This window comes from Carya illinoinensis, chromosome 12 (assembly GCF_018687715.1).
Source record: "Carya illinoinensis cultivar Pawnee chromosome 12, C.illinoinensisPawnee_v1, whole genome shotgun sequence".
NCBI classification, from domain to species: domain Eukaryota; kingdom Viridiplantae; phylum Streptophyta; class Magnoliopsida; order Fagales; family Juglandaceae; genus Carya; species Carya illinoinensis.
The window spans coordinates 30,296,419-30,311,722 of record NC_056763.1 but is presented as its reverse complement, the minus strand read 5'-3'; the positions used below and the strand labels follow the sequence as shown (position 1 = coordinate 30,311,722).

The window sequence follows — 15,304 nt, the reverse complement described above, 5'->3', positions numbered from 1 at the left end:
AAAGATGAAGTACAATTTAAATGAGATAATTTGTATCTCATATAGAGATCGAAATTGGGTCTAATTTATGAAAATAATATTCTTTTATAAAATTATCTTTATTTTAAAATGTAGTTGTGAAATATGTGACGGTAAATGGATGATTTTCTAATATCATATTCCTAAATTTGATTGATCTATTTTTATACATAAGAAATGTGACGGTAAATGGTTGATGTGTTTGAAAAATAAAATTTTATATATTAAACTACTATTTTATTATGTTGATTATTTATTGAATAATTTATTATTATTTAATAATAATAAATATGTTATATTTATATAATAGGATAAAAATAAGACGTGAATACGGAAATATCTTTAGAATTACCGTAGACTTGTTTGAAAAATCATCAAGTGAGTGCCCAACCCGATGTCACGGTATCGGATCCCCGTGATGAACTTTCGTGGGTCTAGACTCAAGTACGGACACAAACAACGCTATTAATGAAATGAAATGTCCTGATCTCGACTGTAGCCTTCGGGATCCGGAGAAAATACAATCACCCGCGTTCTAGTTTACCGTTACCGAATTCATACCAAAAGATTAGAGATTGCTGCAAAAGAGACAGAAAAATTCTCAGCTGTATTCCACAAACCAAGAATCCGAATTTTACATCGGTCGCCTTTACCACACAAACTCAGGGTTTCGCAGTGGCTCCGATTAGGTGAAACTTCTGAATCCATTTCTTGAATTTTGGAGCTATTTTTTTATTTGCGATAAAAATCTGGAAGCAGGTTTCTGAAGAGCGAATAGCGTGCATATTGTCTTGTTACGCTTAATTGCAGGAATTTTTTTTTTTTTGGGTACCTTCTCACTTTGCGAGGGAATTTTCTTGTTTTCTTTTTTTACTGTTCCATCTGCTTTTTATTGATTACCGTACTTTTGTTATTTTTTTCTCTTCGGAAAGCAAACGGAGTCTTTGCGTTTGTTTACAAATTCAATCTCACAAGATATGCCCAACAATTTGTTCCTTCTCTCTCACAGCCTAATTTGACACTACATTTTTTAGTTTCAACGAACATATAAACAAACAACGTCAATTATGTTTGGTCAGGAAGAAAGAACCAAGAAAAGTTTAACCCTGTAATTTTTTTTTTTTTAATATTTATTATAGCATCTTTTTGACATCTTGCTTAGTTGCGGGTGACTTGAAGAAGAGTAATGGCATCATCTGATGACGAGGCTGATGGCTTGCCACAATGGGTTTCAAATTACTATTTTGAAGATGACAAGGACGAACCGATTTCATTTGCTGTTTTGCCAATTCAATGGAAAGAGGGCGAGAGTCAATATGGCAACAAAGAACTCATATTCCTGCATGGAACGACTGACAATGGACTTCAAAAAATATATAAGCATGTGATTGCGTGGAGGTTTGATCTTTCCGATGTGAATCCTCAGATATATGTACTCTCTAAGGAAAACAATTGGATCAAACTTCAGAAACCTAGAAAAAGCTTCGAGGATATAATTAGGACAATTCTGATAACAGTGCACTGCCTTCATTTCCTGAAGAAAAATCCCGAAGCATCTGGAAAATCTTTGTGGGATCACTTGTCTAAAGTCTTCAGGTATTTCTCAAAATCTGGAACCTTTTTGGCTTTCCTTTTGTTCGTTCTTTAAGTGCAAGATTTTGACCGCTATTTATTTTGAAGCTTGTATGAGGTCAGACCTTCTCAGATTGATCTAGCGGACCACTTGCCTCTGCTTAGGGAAGCTGTTACTAGGGATGACACCTTAGCAAAGTCCAAGGTTTGTATAGCCTTTTTCCCTTAATTATTAATTATGACATGCAATGTGCATATTGACATTGTTTTGACATATGTTTATTTGAAGCCTACGATGCTCCTTATGCTTAAAACCTGTCGGTGTGGGCTTTGTTGAATCTTGTTGGAGGATCTTTTTTATTTTCTTCTGAACTTTCTGGTTATGGCTACATGAACAAGATGGAAACAGAAATACTTTTGAGATTGATTTGGTTGGAGTTAAGCTCTAGGTACCGTTTGACTAAAGAAGAAAGTTCTTGATACTGCTGAATTATTCTGTGGCTACCACTAATATTTTTAATTCTATGGCTACCAGTAATAATACTTATAAAAGAAATACTTTTAATTCACTCAAGCTTTATTTTTTTTCTTTGATTATTATTAGTTGGTTTTTATATTAGATTTCTTATCTTATTGTTCATAAAATCATCTTTCGGCTTCACTACTTTCTTGTTTTGGAAGATATGTGATCTTTGCTTAAACTTAAGCTTTTCTTTTCAGAAAGTGTATCTTATAAAAAAAAACAGTTTATGGTCGGGTTTTATCATTTGATAGAATGAGGGAATCATTCTATATTTGCATTCTAATGAAAGCTTATAATTTGAACAGTTTTTATGTACATTTCTCAATGAGAGTCCCGGGAAAACGAAACTATGCGACGAGGTTATACTCCTGCTTGTCCTCTCATATTTTTCTTTGTCCCGTTATCCTTCAAAACTTTCTTTTTCTTATAGCTTTTCTATTTTTTAAAGTCAGTAAACTTATTGGTGTTTCAGAACGTTCAAATGACAGCAATGTCTGGATTTATAGTCGATGATGTGGATGATGAGCTTTTGGATGAAGAAGACGATGAGTCCAATGAAGTTGAGGATGTGTTTGATTCTGTTTGTGCATTTTGCGATAATGGTGGTAATATTTTGTGGTATGGACTTTTTTATTGGTTATATGGTGCTTAATCTTCTCTTATATATGTCCTGTGCATTTAGGCTATGCCTACTCTTTGTTATAACTAAAATTTTTAATTATCTATAGAAAAAAAAAAAAAAAGATTTTACCATGCATTGTTGTCTAAGTGAAAAAGCCACTTGTGCCATGAAACTTTGCTTGATAAATATTTTGCGATGAAATATTTGCCATCGAGTCTCCTAGCAAAGTCTGATATACCTCACATAAAAAATGTGTTTTTTAGATGACGTGTAACTCATGAAATCCATTCCCCAACCAAAGATTTGCACCACTAAAATTAACTGAGGAAAAAAATTACCAACAATATCTAGCTGCAATCATGCAATGCCCATCTGAATCGAGAACACTGTTGTAGTTTGTAGCTTTATGCATAGACTCTTCTGCAATTGTATCTCTATAGGATCTACGATTCTTAATTGCACCTCTCCACACCAAAAATTTTGTCAAAAGCAAATGCGGCTCCCATCCCCAACTTGACATCTGTTATATTTCAATATCTTCCATTGTCTTCTAATGTATGTCTTCACACTTGCACTCATGACCTCCATTGGGCACCATTGATACGTGTTCCCCCATTTCGCCTCTACTACCCACCCCCAAGAAGATCCCTTTTTGTGCTTGAATTATATTTTATCATTAATCATGATTATCATTGCCCAAAACTAATGAGCTTAATTTCTCAATCCTCATATTTTGGATTAAATTGTCTATGGTTAATTTGGTGTAGGGACCTCCAGAAGGTCCTTATTCATGGTCCTCTGCTCGGTGGACTCTGCATTGTATGATGTTATTTGTGTCCTTATGCAGCTGTGACGGAAGGTGCATGAGGTCGTTTCATGCAACCGAAGAGGATGCAGATACATGTGAATCTCTTGGCCTTTTGCAAGAAGAAGTAGATGTATGCTAATGCTTCATATATTCTCTGGAATCTCTACCCTTTTTCATATTTATCTTTTTAGCATTGACATTTGTTTTTTTCCTTTTCAACTTCATAGGGGTTGCCAACCTTCGTATGCAAAAATTGCGAGTATAAACAGCATCAGTGCTTTGCTTGTGGAAAGTTGGGCTCTTCTGATAAGTTTTCAGGTGCTGAGGTATGAATTAAGATCTAAGAAATTGGACCAATGTTTTTGTTTATGCTCCCCTCGGCGCAAAAAAAAAAAAAAAAAATACTTGTATCATATTATTTTCAGTAGTGAGTGATCTTGTATTATAGACTGGGAAGAGTTCAGTTTCAGAAACAAGGGGTAAGAAAGATACTGATGGCTGTTTTTAACTTTTTGCTTAATAATAGATTTGATCCCCTCAGCAGTGAACAAAGAAAATCGTTTCTAATCAAGCTTTACTCACATTTACTTATGTCTCGCAAGTTTAATGGGAAATTTAGTTGAGCTTGCTTTTCTTCTTTCTTCTTTCTGCTTTTGAAATTACTTCTATAATGTGCCTTTATTTTTCTGTTTCTAATCTATGAACTACAAATCTTTTTTGTTTTTTTTTTTCCTAATATATGAACTACAAATCTATTTCTTTATTTTCCAGTAAAGAAAAAAAAAATCTAATTCTTACCAGCATAGATCTATTATTTTTTAATGTAGATCTAATTGATTCTAAAAAATACATGCATCTGTTCTATTCATTTAAGCTATGTATTCCTGTCTCACTTTCTAAGCACTTCTTCCTCCACCTTTTAAATCTCCATCTCTCATTTATTTAATTTCTTGTTGCTAGCTCAATGAAGTAAATTTCTTGATTTATTTTTTTAAGCACTCTTGATTTACTTTTCATTTGACAAACCTTGCCTTTACTGCTTTAGCTCCTGATAGCTTGCTTGGGTAGATGTTTTGGAGAGGTTTAAAAAAAAAAAAAAACTGAATTTCTCGTGATAATTTTTTTTTTTTTCCAAATTTCATGTTCTATTCTCTCGTTTTACCCTATACAGACAGAGTTCACTTAGAAATAAGCTATTCATGATACTCTCTCTCTCTGTCTCTGTCCCCCCCCCCCCCCCCCCCCCCCCCCTTTCTTCTTCTTCTTCTTCTTCTTCTTCTTCTTCTTCTTCTTCTCTTCTTCCCAATTGGTCAGGGGCATAGATCTTTTTGTTTTTGTTTTGTTTTGTTTTTTTTCCATACTATAGATTGTTTAATTGCCATTGGTTGCTGCTATCATATTTTGTGAACCGGCTGGAAGTAGAATGTCCATCACAGATTTAAATGAATATTCTTCCATACTTCCTGTGCTGTTATTTATATGGATATGCGATTGAATGACCCTAAATGATTCTACTGATTGCAATTTTTAGGTCTTCCCCTGTGTTAATGCAACATGTGGCTATTTTTATCATCCATGCTGTGTGGCAAAATTGCTCCATGAGGAGAATAAAGCCGCTGCTGAAGAGCTTGAGAAAACGATTGCTGCAGGGGGATCTTTTACATGCCCAATCCATAAGTGCTGTGTTTGTAAACAAGGAGAGAATAAGAAGGATCTTCAATTGCAGCTTGCTGTATGCAGACGTTGTCCTAATTCATACCACAGGAAATGCTTGCCAAGGTAGTCCTTACTGATATCTTCTTCTTCTTCTTTTTCCCTTTTTTTTTTCCGGTACCTATTTATGAGAAAATGAATTGGTCCAAATTTTTAATAAAAAAAGAACATGCTTATTTCTATGCAAGAGATGCTTGATTATAATGTGGGGCGTAGGTATAGATTTTAATGGTCCCAATTTCCATGGCTTCCTTGTATCTACTTCTAGATCCTAGTTAGGTGCATCCTCTTATATACTTCCTAGTTACTTGGGCTATGCCTATTATAGTATCAAGTATCAGTAAATTTCATTTACTTATAAAAAAAAGTGTATGAGATGCTTGATTTGCATCTATCAGGGAGATTGCTTTTGAAGATATAGATGATGAAGATATTATTCAAAGGGCTTGGGAAGGGCTACTACCCAACCGTATATTAATATATTGCTTGTAAGTGGTTGAAATGAGCTGAATTTTTTACCCTTCAGTTTGCTGGCAGTACTTGCTTAATATTTTTGTCCAATTGACCAGAAAACATGAGATTGATGGAGAACTTGGTACTCCAGTACGAGATCACATAAAATTCCCTGGTATTGTGACTGCAGTTGAGAAAAAGAAGGAAACCATGGAAGAAACAAAAAAGAAAGCATCAGATTTTGTTGGAAACAAAGTGAGAGATTTTTCAAAAAAGAAAAATCTTGCCATAGAGAACTTGTCCCCGAGAAGAAATGCTTTGAAAACAGCTAAACAGAATCTGAAGTTATCCTCATCGAAAAATAGTAAGAAAATAGTATCTGTATCAGATATCTCAAGGAAAGGGAATGTAAATGCATCATCAAGAAAGCTTTTGCGTGGAAATGCAAGGTCTGTCTCAATAGAGGTGGATAGGTCCTCCACTGCTGATGAAAACAAACCATCTCTTGGTAATAGGTTATATGACTTCATGAAGGGATCTGGGCAAGTTAAGCCCATAAAGCAAGATACGCATGATGCTAAAGTTAGTAAATCTGAGGCAGTTAAGCTAAGCACAAAGAAGCTGAGCAGTGCAGCGCCTTCATTAGATGCTGATAGAGAGAGGAGGTGAAACTTCTTCTTCTTTTCTTTCTTTTTTTTTTTTTTTTTTTTTTTTTTAAAGTTTGGAAATTTTAAGTCCTTTATTTTAATTATAAAACTGATTTTACAAGGGAACTATCATGATTTGACTGGTGGCCAACTGTTTTGACATCCTAATTTGTACATTAGATGATGCTCATTCCAAGATCTATTTCCTCCAATGTAGCTTACTAGCTCTGATGCGAGATGCTGCATCATCAATAACCTTAGAAGAGATCAAGGAAAAGCACAAAGTTCCTTGTGGTTATGCTTATTCATCAAAATATAACGTGGACAAGAACATTACTTTAGGGAAGTTAGAGGGGTCAATGGAGGTACATATTTAATCTATGTTCTTACTGCTTGAAATCGGTGTGATCTAGACTTTTTTCTTAAAAAAATACTTGAGGTTATCATCTTCCCTTCTGTACACATAGGCTATTCGAGCTGCTTTAGGAAAGCTAGAGGAAGGCTTCAGTCTTGAGGATGCAGAAGCTGTTTGTGAACCTGCCGTTCTGAAACAGATATTCAACTGGAAGGTGGTTTCCTACACCATTTTGTCCTATATTCAGTCAGTTCTCTGAGGTTTTTTTGGTTATCTCAGGCAAATGATGGAGCAATTGCCTTCCTTTTGATATTCCGTGTTCAGTTATGATCATATCTTTAAATTTTTCAAGCTCTATTCGCACTTATTTTCAATATGTATCCCTCTATCCATTGAAAGAATCAAATCGAGGAAAGGAATATAGGGTATGGAGTATAGGCCTATATCATAAAAAGAAAACCAAGTAATCTTTTTCTAATACTTGTAAAAATATGGTATTGAAGATGCTGAATTTGCTTTTGCCTAGCATTTTTTCTTTTTCTTTTTCAAATTAAACAAAAAATGTATGCATTTTGGGTACATTTTATGACTTTGAACGTGTGTTCTTTTGTGTATTTTGTCTGTATATGTTTTGCCTTTTTTCTTTTAATAATTTCTTTATGGTTGTCATTGCTTGAAGCCATGCTGGTTAAAGTGATGCAAAAATCAGCTATATATATGGTTGTTCTTGTAATTAAATCATTATGTTTAACCTTTTTCCATCAGTTTAATTTATTTTTTTTGTGATTAATCAAAGTATTTTATGTTTTAGAGAATAAAATGATTGAACTTTGTATCATAGCAGAGCTTGGATCTTGACTCTTAACACCATAGCTTCATTTAAGTACAAGATATCTCGTATGTTGAGCCCCCCATGGGGGGGTAGTGTGTCCACACGTGAGAGAGGATTAGAATATTAATTAAATGATTAAATTCACCATTTTTATGTAAGTCATCCTTTTAATAAGAAGAGGTTGTTAGCCAAGTACACAATGACTATACAAGAAAAATCCCTAAACTGCAAAAGTAAAAAGATTCTCGAACTCCTGAAAACAAAAAGTAGAGAACAGTCTAAGGCAGCCATTCATTGATAAAAAGTATTAAAAAATAAAGTCTTAAGATCCGTTGTTGTCTTCTCAGAAGCTTTGAAACTGCAATTATGTCTTTTTATCCAAATACACCATATAAACCAAGGCCGAATCATTTTCCACAAATATTCACTTTGCTAATTACCAAATTTACTCTTTTTATAAGCTTTTTGAACAATTAATTTACAGTTCTCACTCATCAGTTTTTGTAAAACTATGCACTTCTTAAGAATGGGAAAGATTGGGTAACCTTTGTGAATTTTTGTATAGATGTCTTCCTTTTATGGAAAAAAGTTGGTTCATTAAGGTAAAATTATGTTCCTGATGCCGCTTTCCTATGCTCCTTGGCATTTACAGTTCAGGCTTGCTTTGCCCATATGCAGTCGTATGTTTTGACATTTGAATTTTACTAACAATTGTGCAGCAAAAGCTCAGACTATATCTGGCACCTTTTCTTTATGGTAATCGTTACACATCCTATGGTCGACATTTTACGAAAATGGAGAAACTTCAAGAGGTAATGTCAATTATTTTGTTTTTTGCATCAAGATTATACTAATAGCTTATCATACTTGGTGTTCTCTTATGTTATTTTTGGTTCTTATGTCCTTGTTTTTGTTTCTTTCCTTTGTACTTTTCCATTTTTATGCTATATAAAGAAAAACAATCTCTCTGCCATGTAGATCTGTTTCTCATGTTGGAATGTGGTGTTTTTTTTTCTTGATTGGTATTGGGTGTCCAAGAACAAAGTACTGACTAATCCTGAGGGTGCACAGATTTTTGGCAAGGATTTTTCCACAATTACACCTCGAGTAATTTAATGGGACATTCTCCTAGTCCGATTGCCTCTAGAATTTTTTTGCAGCCAAGAGGATTCGAACCTTAGACTTGGAGGGAGCATTCTACCGAGACCAAGGCCCTTACCAATTGAGCCAACCCTTAGGGTTGGAGTGTGGTGTGTTTGTTGATACATAGTACCATTGGGGAGATTTACTGCTGTTTATTGTGACATGATTTGGTGGCTTAGAAATCAGATGAAAAAATAGTAATGAGCTAATGTGTAATGACTTCTGTGTTTTTGGTTTGACCTGGGTAGAGGGTAGTTTGGGAGACCAAGGAAAATAGAAAACATCACGGGGCAGGAGAAGAGGAGGAGAATCTTTGATTGAAAGGGGAGTGTGTATATGTGCATGTGTTCATAGTTGCATGCAATGGAACTTGGTTAGTTTATCAAGTTCATGTCAAAGTAAATGTCACATTACTTCCTCACTCCTGACACTTATTTTATTTTTTATTTTTTTATCTTAACTATTCTTATGATATACTTTGCCATCAATTTTAGTATATTTCCACAGTTACCTCTTCTGTATATATGTCGAGTATGTAGAATTACTTTGCCATATCATGGGGCTTGGAGCATCTAAAAGTATGCTTTTGAATATGCAGATTGTTGATAAGCTCCATTTGTATGTACAGAATGGTGACATGGTAAGAATTTGTGTTTGTTTATTTTAACTTCCTTAGAATCTTCACAGCATATGTTGGTTTTGTTATTTTGCAACATAGTTCAAATTTTTTTGAAAGTTGTGATGTTATTCCCAGTTACAATCTCAAAAGAAAAATAATCAAAATAATCATGACAATCAATAAATGATTTTTCATGAGACTTTTAAGTATGCTGAAACTCTACTAGGGTCCATTCTACCAGTCAACTTAGCTAAAGAATTCCTTTGCTGGCTTTCATGAGGTGTTTTTGAGTGTTGTACATAAAGCTTTTTTTTTTTTTTTCTTTCTTTTTTTTTTTTTTAATTGGTAAGATAAATTTAATTTAAGTAAGAAATGGTGTTTCCCCAATACACAAGAAGTATACGGGTTCTTTTACATGAATCTTTTCCTTGATTTATAGAAAACCGCCTCAGGACCAGATTCCATTCTTTACAATTAAAACATATTCAATTCTTATGCAGAAATGAGTTCATGTTTCCCAGTACTTTTTGGTTCTGAGTCTTTTACAAACACCAGCCATTTTAACTACAAACACCAGTCATTAAATCAACATAAATTTGATTTGGCCTTCTCTCATCAGAAACTAGGAACAGATTTTCCCACAGAAATATTGTTTTATTAGGCACGAGGAAGTGCATTCACATACTGTTTGGAATTTTATATGACATAGAAAACTGATGATTTTTTTAATTTGCCTTGTCATGAATCAATAGAAAGTAAGACCAAAGATATTATTTCTAGCAGTTGGTTTGCTTGGTGTAAATGGTATGCATATTGGATTAATTTGGTATGTGACCATACTAAGCGAATATGGAGAGCTCAACCTTGATAAACAATTCTAGCCTATGAGACTTCGCCAGGAAAGGTTTTGGTTAATCTATAATTTAATCCAAATATGGTTATTGTGTTGATGCATTTATCATGGGTACTGCCAAGTGAAGATGGTGGTAAGTGGGTTTAATTTCGGGGGCACAAAGTTCTCTTCTTTTGAAACTCAAGTGACTGTTAAAACAATATAGGGCTGTTTTCTCTTTGCTAATGGTTTCTTCTCTTTGATTCTTTACAGTTTCTACATTTTCTGTATCTGAAACTCTTGACTTTGTGCCTTTTATGCATGTTTATAATGCATTTTCGTTTCTTGTCATTGCCATGTTAACAAAACCTGTCTCTTTCAGACAGTAGAACTTGTATCTGTCCTCTATTAATGGAGTAATAATAACGCTTCCAAGGTTTTCATTGAGATTATTTGTCATGTGTCATTACGAGCATTTTTTTTAATTAATGATTATTAACTTTGTTTTCCTGATTATAAATTGCTCCTTTGAACAGATAGTGGACTTCTGTTGTGGTGCTAATGATTTTAGCGTCCTGATGAAGAAAAAACTGGAAGAGACAGGCAAGAAGTGCTCTTTCAGAAACTATGATATCTTTCAAGCGAAGGTAATCTTGACCTCTTCTTGTATTGATCCTTTTATGAGTATAAAAAAAAAGGAAGAGCCCTTTTCAATGACTCCTAAACATGTCTGTGTTAGAGATAACATGTACACGGTTGAGCATGAGCTTTGAAATGTGGCACTGTGTCTGGTGCAACAGAGGATTTTTTTTTTTAATTCCAGCTCCCATTCTTGTTTTCTCACAAAGGTAAAAATTGTTGGTTAAAAATCTTCTCATAAAAAAATGGGGGACTTACAGGCTGAATGGTTTTGATCGGTAAACAAAATTATTATTGATCATAATAATAAATAGGCAAAAGGCTAAGTACATGGGAAATATACAAGAGCATCACTTATGCATAGTAATCTAGTGATACAAGAAATTCATGGGTGTTCATGCCATTAAAGTCAACTGCATTTGACTAACGGAATAAAATATTAAAAGTCAGTTCCACCATAGGCATATTGGAACCATTTTCCATATTGCTGCAATCGTGAATTGCCTTGAAGACCTCTCCAGGATGCTAGGTGATTGATAAATGTTAAGAAGGAAATGGAGTCGATAGGCCTCTCCATTGACCACTTACAGGTGGAATGTTAAGAAAGAAATGAGGAGTGCTAGGGACTTACTGATATTGAGAGGTGTGTGGGGATGCTGGAATAAGTTGAAGTAGAAATTCCCTCAGTTTATTCCTCTACTCTTTTGTGTCACCATAGACTGTTTTCTCCTGCTATGAGTTCCCCTGCCTCCCTGTTTAGGTGCAAAAAAAGTGTTAAAAACTTTTTGAAGCAGTAAATTTCTTCAGTGATATGAACAGATGACGTTTTATTTCTTCACCTTCTTTTGGTCCTTTCTACAGAAATGTTCCTTCTCTAAAATGGCCCATTTTTTTAATGCTTTCCTTCACATAACATCTTGATTACACTAGGGTCAATTTAAGCAAAATCTCACAGGTGATATATGGATTGAATATTACAAGTGAGTGAAGGCAATCATTACAAATATAGCTTGCAGCATAGGTGAACCAAACACCTCAAAACTGTCTAATTGGAGGCTGTCCCTGTGGCCCCCACTCTTTATTCGACTCCCCCCCCTCTCCCTACTCTGTGGATCTGAAAATTTGATAAGGGACTTGCAATGGACAAGCAACTTATTAAAATTGTGGACGGTGGAACTGGAACATGTCCGTGTACATGCATGTGCTTGAGTTTACTTTTGTATGGGTTCATATTTGGGGCTACATTGCTTTGAGTGAATGTTACAATCAGATCTATTCTTGTTTTTTTTTTCCCCCCGAAAAAGCTCTATTCTTGATTAATAGAAAAGAATAGAATGTTCAGTTGGTATTTGCATAGAGGTTGGATTGTGGTACTATAAATTTTGCCAAATCAATCTGAGTCTTGGTTGATTAAGCTGTGCCTAATTTTGGTCAAAGTTATCAATTTAACTATTTGTTTTGAACTAATTGGATTTGGATCAAGACCAATCTGAATTAAAATATATTTCTGTTTTAAACTCTTCCGTGGTTTGATTATGGACCAAGCTAATCAGGCCAAAATACTTGCTTTTGGAAAATGGCTTCCAAATGTACTGACCTTTGGATAGATATCCTAAGAAGAATTTTAGAAGGGGAACTTCTAGTCTCTACTTTTAGGTGCTTCAGCCTTATTGGCTGGAAAGCAATGCTTTGAAGGGAAACTATGATATGATAAAAGATTTCAAAATAAATTTGAAGATCACTTGTAGGTATTGTACTCTATTCCTTAATTGCACAGGCTACTATGTTAATATGAATTCTAGGTAGTATAAATGGGCAGCTGGCATTTACTCTTTGTTCTTTGTTCTGACCACTCTTAACATTTTGCTTGATTAACTTGTTTCTTTTGATTTTACCAATAAACAAAAACTTGTTTCTTTTGATTTTGCTATTTTTTGTCATTTTGTGTTGGGTGACAGAAAAACGAAACAAAAAATTACTTGATTTTGTCATGAACCTTTGGCAGATTGATTTTAATTTTGAGAAGAGGGACTGGATGACCGTCCAACCAAAGGAGTTACCTACAGGATCACGATTAGTAAGAAATGATGTCTTTTCCATTTAAAAATCATAATGAATGTCTGTATGAAAGTGGAAATGATTTACTGCTTTCTTTTTGTTTTTTTTTGCTTGTGTAGATCATGGGGCTAAATCCTCCTTTTGGAGTAAGAGCAAGTTTGGCAAACAAATTTATTGACAAGGCTCTTGAATTTAATCCAAAGCTCCTTATTCTTATTGTTCCGCCAGAGACAGAAAGGTTATCTCTCTCTCTCTCTCTCTCTCTCTCTCTCTCTCTCTCTCTCTCTCTCTCTCTCTCTCTCTCTCTCTCTCTCTCTCTCTCTCTCTCACACACACGTACGCGCGCTCATGTTTGACTTTGTTCAGTATGGAGTGGTAGGCACAAATAATTTCAACTGTAGGCACAGTAACAATGAAAATGGCTCCTCCTTTAGCAAGAATCTAAGATGATATGAACCATTGTTGGATACCTCTCTATTTGGTGCACCTGGGTAGATAAAAGGAAATTACCTCATGATCTGCTTTTTCATGTTTGTTACCTTTCACCAGATTAGATAAAAAGAAACCACCTTATGATCTTGTTTGGGACGATGAGCAGTCTTTATCAGGAAAGGTAATGTAAGATTATTTCGGATAATTCTGTTGTGGCAAACTCTATGAAGGGCTAACGGTGCTTTTCTTGGTATCTCCCTATTCAGTCATTTTATCTGCCTGGATCAGTTGATGACAATGAAAAACAAATGGATCAGTGGAATGTGAGGACACCTCCACTGTCTCTTTGGAGTCGTCACGACTGGTCTGCTAAACACAAAATCATTGCTGAAAAACATGGTCACCTCTCCAAGCAACAAGAAGAATTAGATATTGAAAAAAACCATCCTGAGAATAGAATCCATGATCATCCAGTTGACAGTCATGATCATTGTGGTGTTAATTCCGCAATGATTGATGATCTTCCCGCACAAACTGATGGACCAGAAAAAATCAGAGGTGGCACAGTTGTCAGCAAATGTGATAAAGAAAGCTCCCCGCGTAGCAAGGGTGATGGGGAAAGCCTCCAGAATGAGGGCTATGTGAAGAATCTGCCCAAAGGGTACTCTAAAAGAAAGAGGAAACATGATAATGAAGAGTTAGGAAAACAAAATGGTGAGATATCATCAGATAACAAAATGGATGGTGGAAGGCCTCGCCATGCTTCACCCAATATAGTTGACAGCAGATCTTCTTTGGAAAATAGCCAAACCAAATCTCGTGAGATACCTTCACATACTGAGATTGGTGAGAATGGCCATCAGCATTTTGAGCCGAGCACATCTGGTTCTCGTTTGCAGTTTGCAGCAGCTTATGGTGGGAACCAGGCCGGCATTTCTGATGATATGGGTAGAATGTACTACAAGAGCGGCAACGTGTCCTACTCGAGTGGGACCCATTGGCAGTCAATGGATGTCAGTCCGGGTTCTGATTATAGGGGCAGAAACTGGGAGGAACAACTTGCAGGGCGGTTGAGAGGCAGCTCAGACAGTCTTAGTCATAGATCTTACGGCACTAGAGTGGAAGAGATGCCCACAAGGGACAGCGATATAAGGTCACAGGTTCGCCTTTATGGGCAGCAGGACCCTGATCTGCCAAGGCATAATTACTTAGCAGGTCATGATCATCGATACAGCCAGATCGAATCAATGCCATCTACTTATGGTCATCCAAGTATGGCAGCTGACTTTTCATCTTACAGGATGAATGCATCCGCAGTTGACTTGTCTTACAGGATGAATACATCGGCAATGCAGCGATATGCACCCCGACTGGATGAGCTGAATCAGTTTGCAAGACCAATGAATACCTTCGGGTTCGAGCCCTCTATTATGAATGTAAACGGCTTTTATAATTATCCAGAATCACAACCTCCTCGGTATCAAAACAGTCCGATGGGTTTTGTTCCCAATCCTCGCCATCCCTATCCACACTGAATTAATTGAGTAGCTATGGTGCCCAGTAGCTATGGTGCCCACGTACCATTTAGGCTTTAACCTAAGTTGTTGTCTTGCAATGAGTTATATGTTCACACGCGAACCATGTACGTTATTACTGTATGTTATATCCTTTCTGTTTAAACTATAAATTGCACTCCGCTAGCAAATGATGCAGTAGATGAAAGTGATTAATGTAACAAATTGTTTTCCACATGAACAGAATACAGATCATTCCCCGTTTCGGCACATCACAGCTTGAGCAATCATGCTAAATTTGATTGTCATGCAACAGTTTTTGATAATCATAAATTTTTATGGTAAGCGTGAGAAAGAAATGTTGGCAATTAGAAAATGCCATTTCTCCTAAACTTGTGTACAGTGCACATTCACCCAACTCGACATTCACTATGGAAATAGCGGATTTTCCGATCTAACCCTTTTTTTAGCGATCCGTATATTAGAAAATTTTGATTATCATTCTATACAAAAAATAAAAATCC

General features: G+C 35.5%; 1 protein-coding gene across 3 annotated transcripts; it reads left to right on the top strand.

Annotated features, from left to right (window-relative positions):
* The first annotated feature begins 426 nt into the window (after positions 1-426).
* Positions 427-14,949, top strand: LOC122290134 (protein ENHANCED DOWNY MILDEW 2-like). 3 transcript variants are annotated; one of them, XM_043097689.1, is made up of 19 exons: positions 427-707; positions 1,158-1,614; positions 1,699-1,795; positions 2,419-2,472; positions 2,586-2,731; positions 3,583-3,673; positions 3,771-3,869; positions 5,075-5,322; positions 5,655-5,744; positions 5,826-6,374; positions 6,574-6,721; positions 6,824-6,925; positions 8,263-8,355; positions 9,285-9,326; positions 10,674-10,784; positions 12,782-12,853; positions 12,954-13,072; positions 13,384-13,447; positions 13,533-14,949. In XM_043097689.1, exons 2-19 carry the CDS (start codon positions 1,205-1,207, stop codon positions 14,799-14,801), a joined length of 3,804 nt encoding a protein of 1,267 aa, XP_042953623.1. In that variant the 5' UTR covers positions 427-707; positions 1,158-1,204; the 3' UTR covers positions 14,802-14,949. The 3 variants fall into 3 exon arrangements, with proteins under 3 accessions (XP_042953623.1, XP_042953622.1, XP_042953624.1); XM_043097688.1 differs by having other exon boundaries at positions 428-707; positions 1,181-1,614; XM_043097690.1 differs by lacking the exons at positions 427-707; positions 1,158-1,614; positions 1,699-1,795; positions 2,419-2,472 and having other exon boundaries at positions 2,587-2,718.
* Positions 14,950-15,304: the final 355 nt, after the last annotated feature.

Excerpts from the sequence above, each read along its gene's own strand:
- LOC122290134 (XM_043097689.1), top strand. The coding sequence starts at position 1,205 with ATGGCATCATCTGATGACGAGGCTGATGGCTTGCCACAATGGGTTTCA. Across the intron at positions 3,870-5,074 it reads ATAAGTTTTCAGGTGCTGAG|GTCTTCCCCTGTGTTAATGC; the intron begins GTATGAATTAAG and ends TGCAATTTTTAG. Across the intron at positions 6,375-6,573 it reads GATGCTGATAGAGAGAGGAG|CTTACTAGCTCTGATGCGAG; the intron begins GTGAAACTTCTT and ends CCTCCAATGTAG.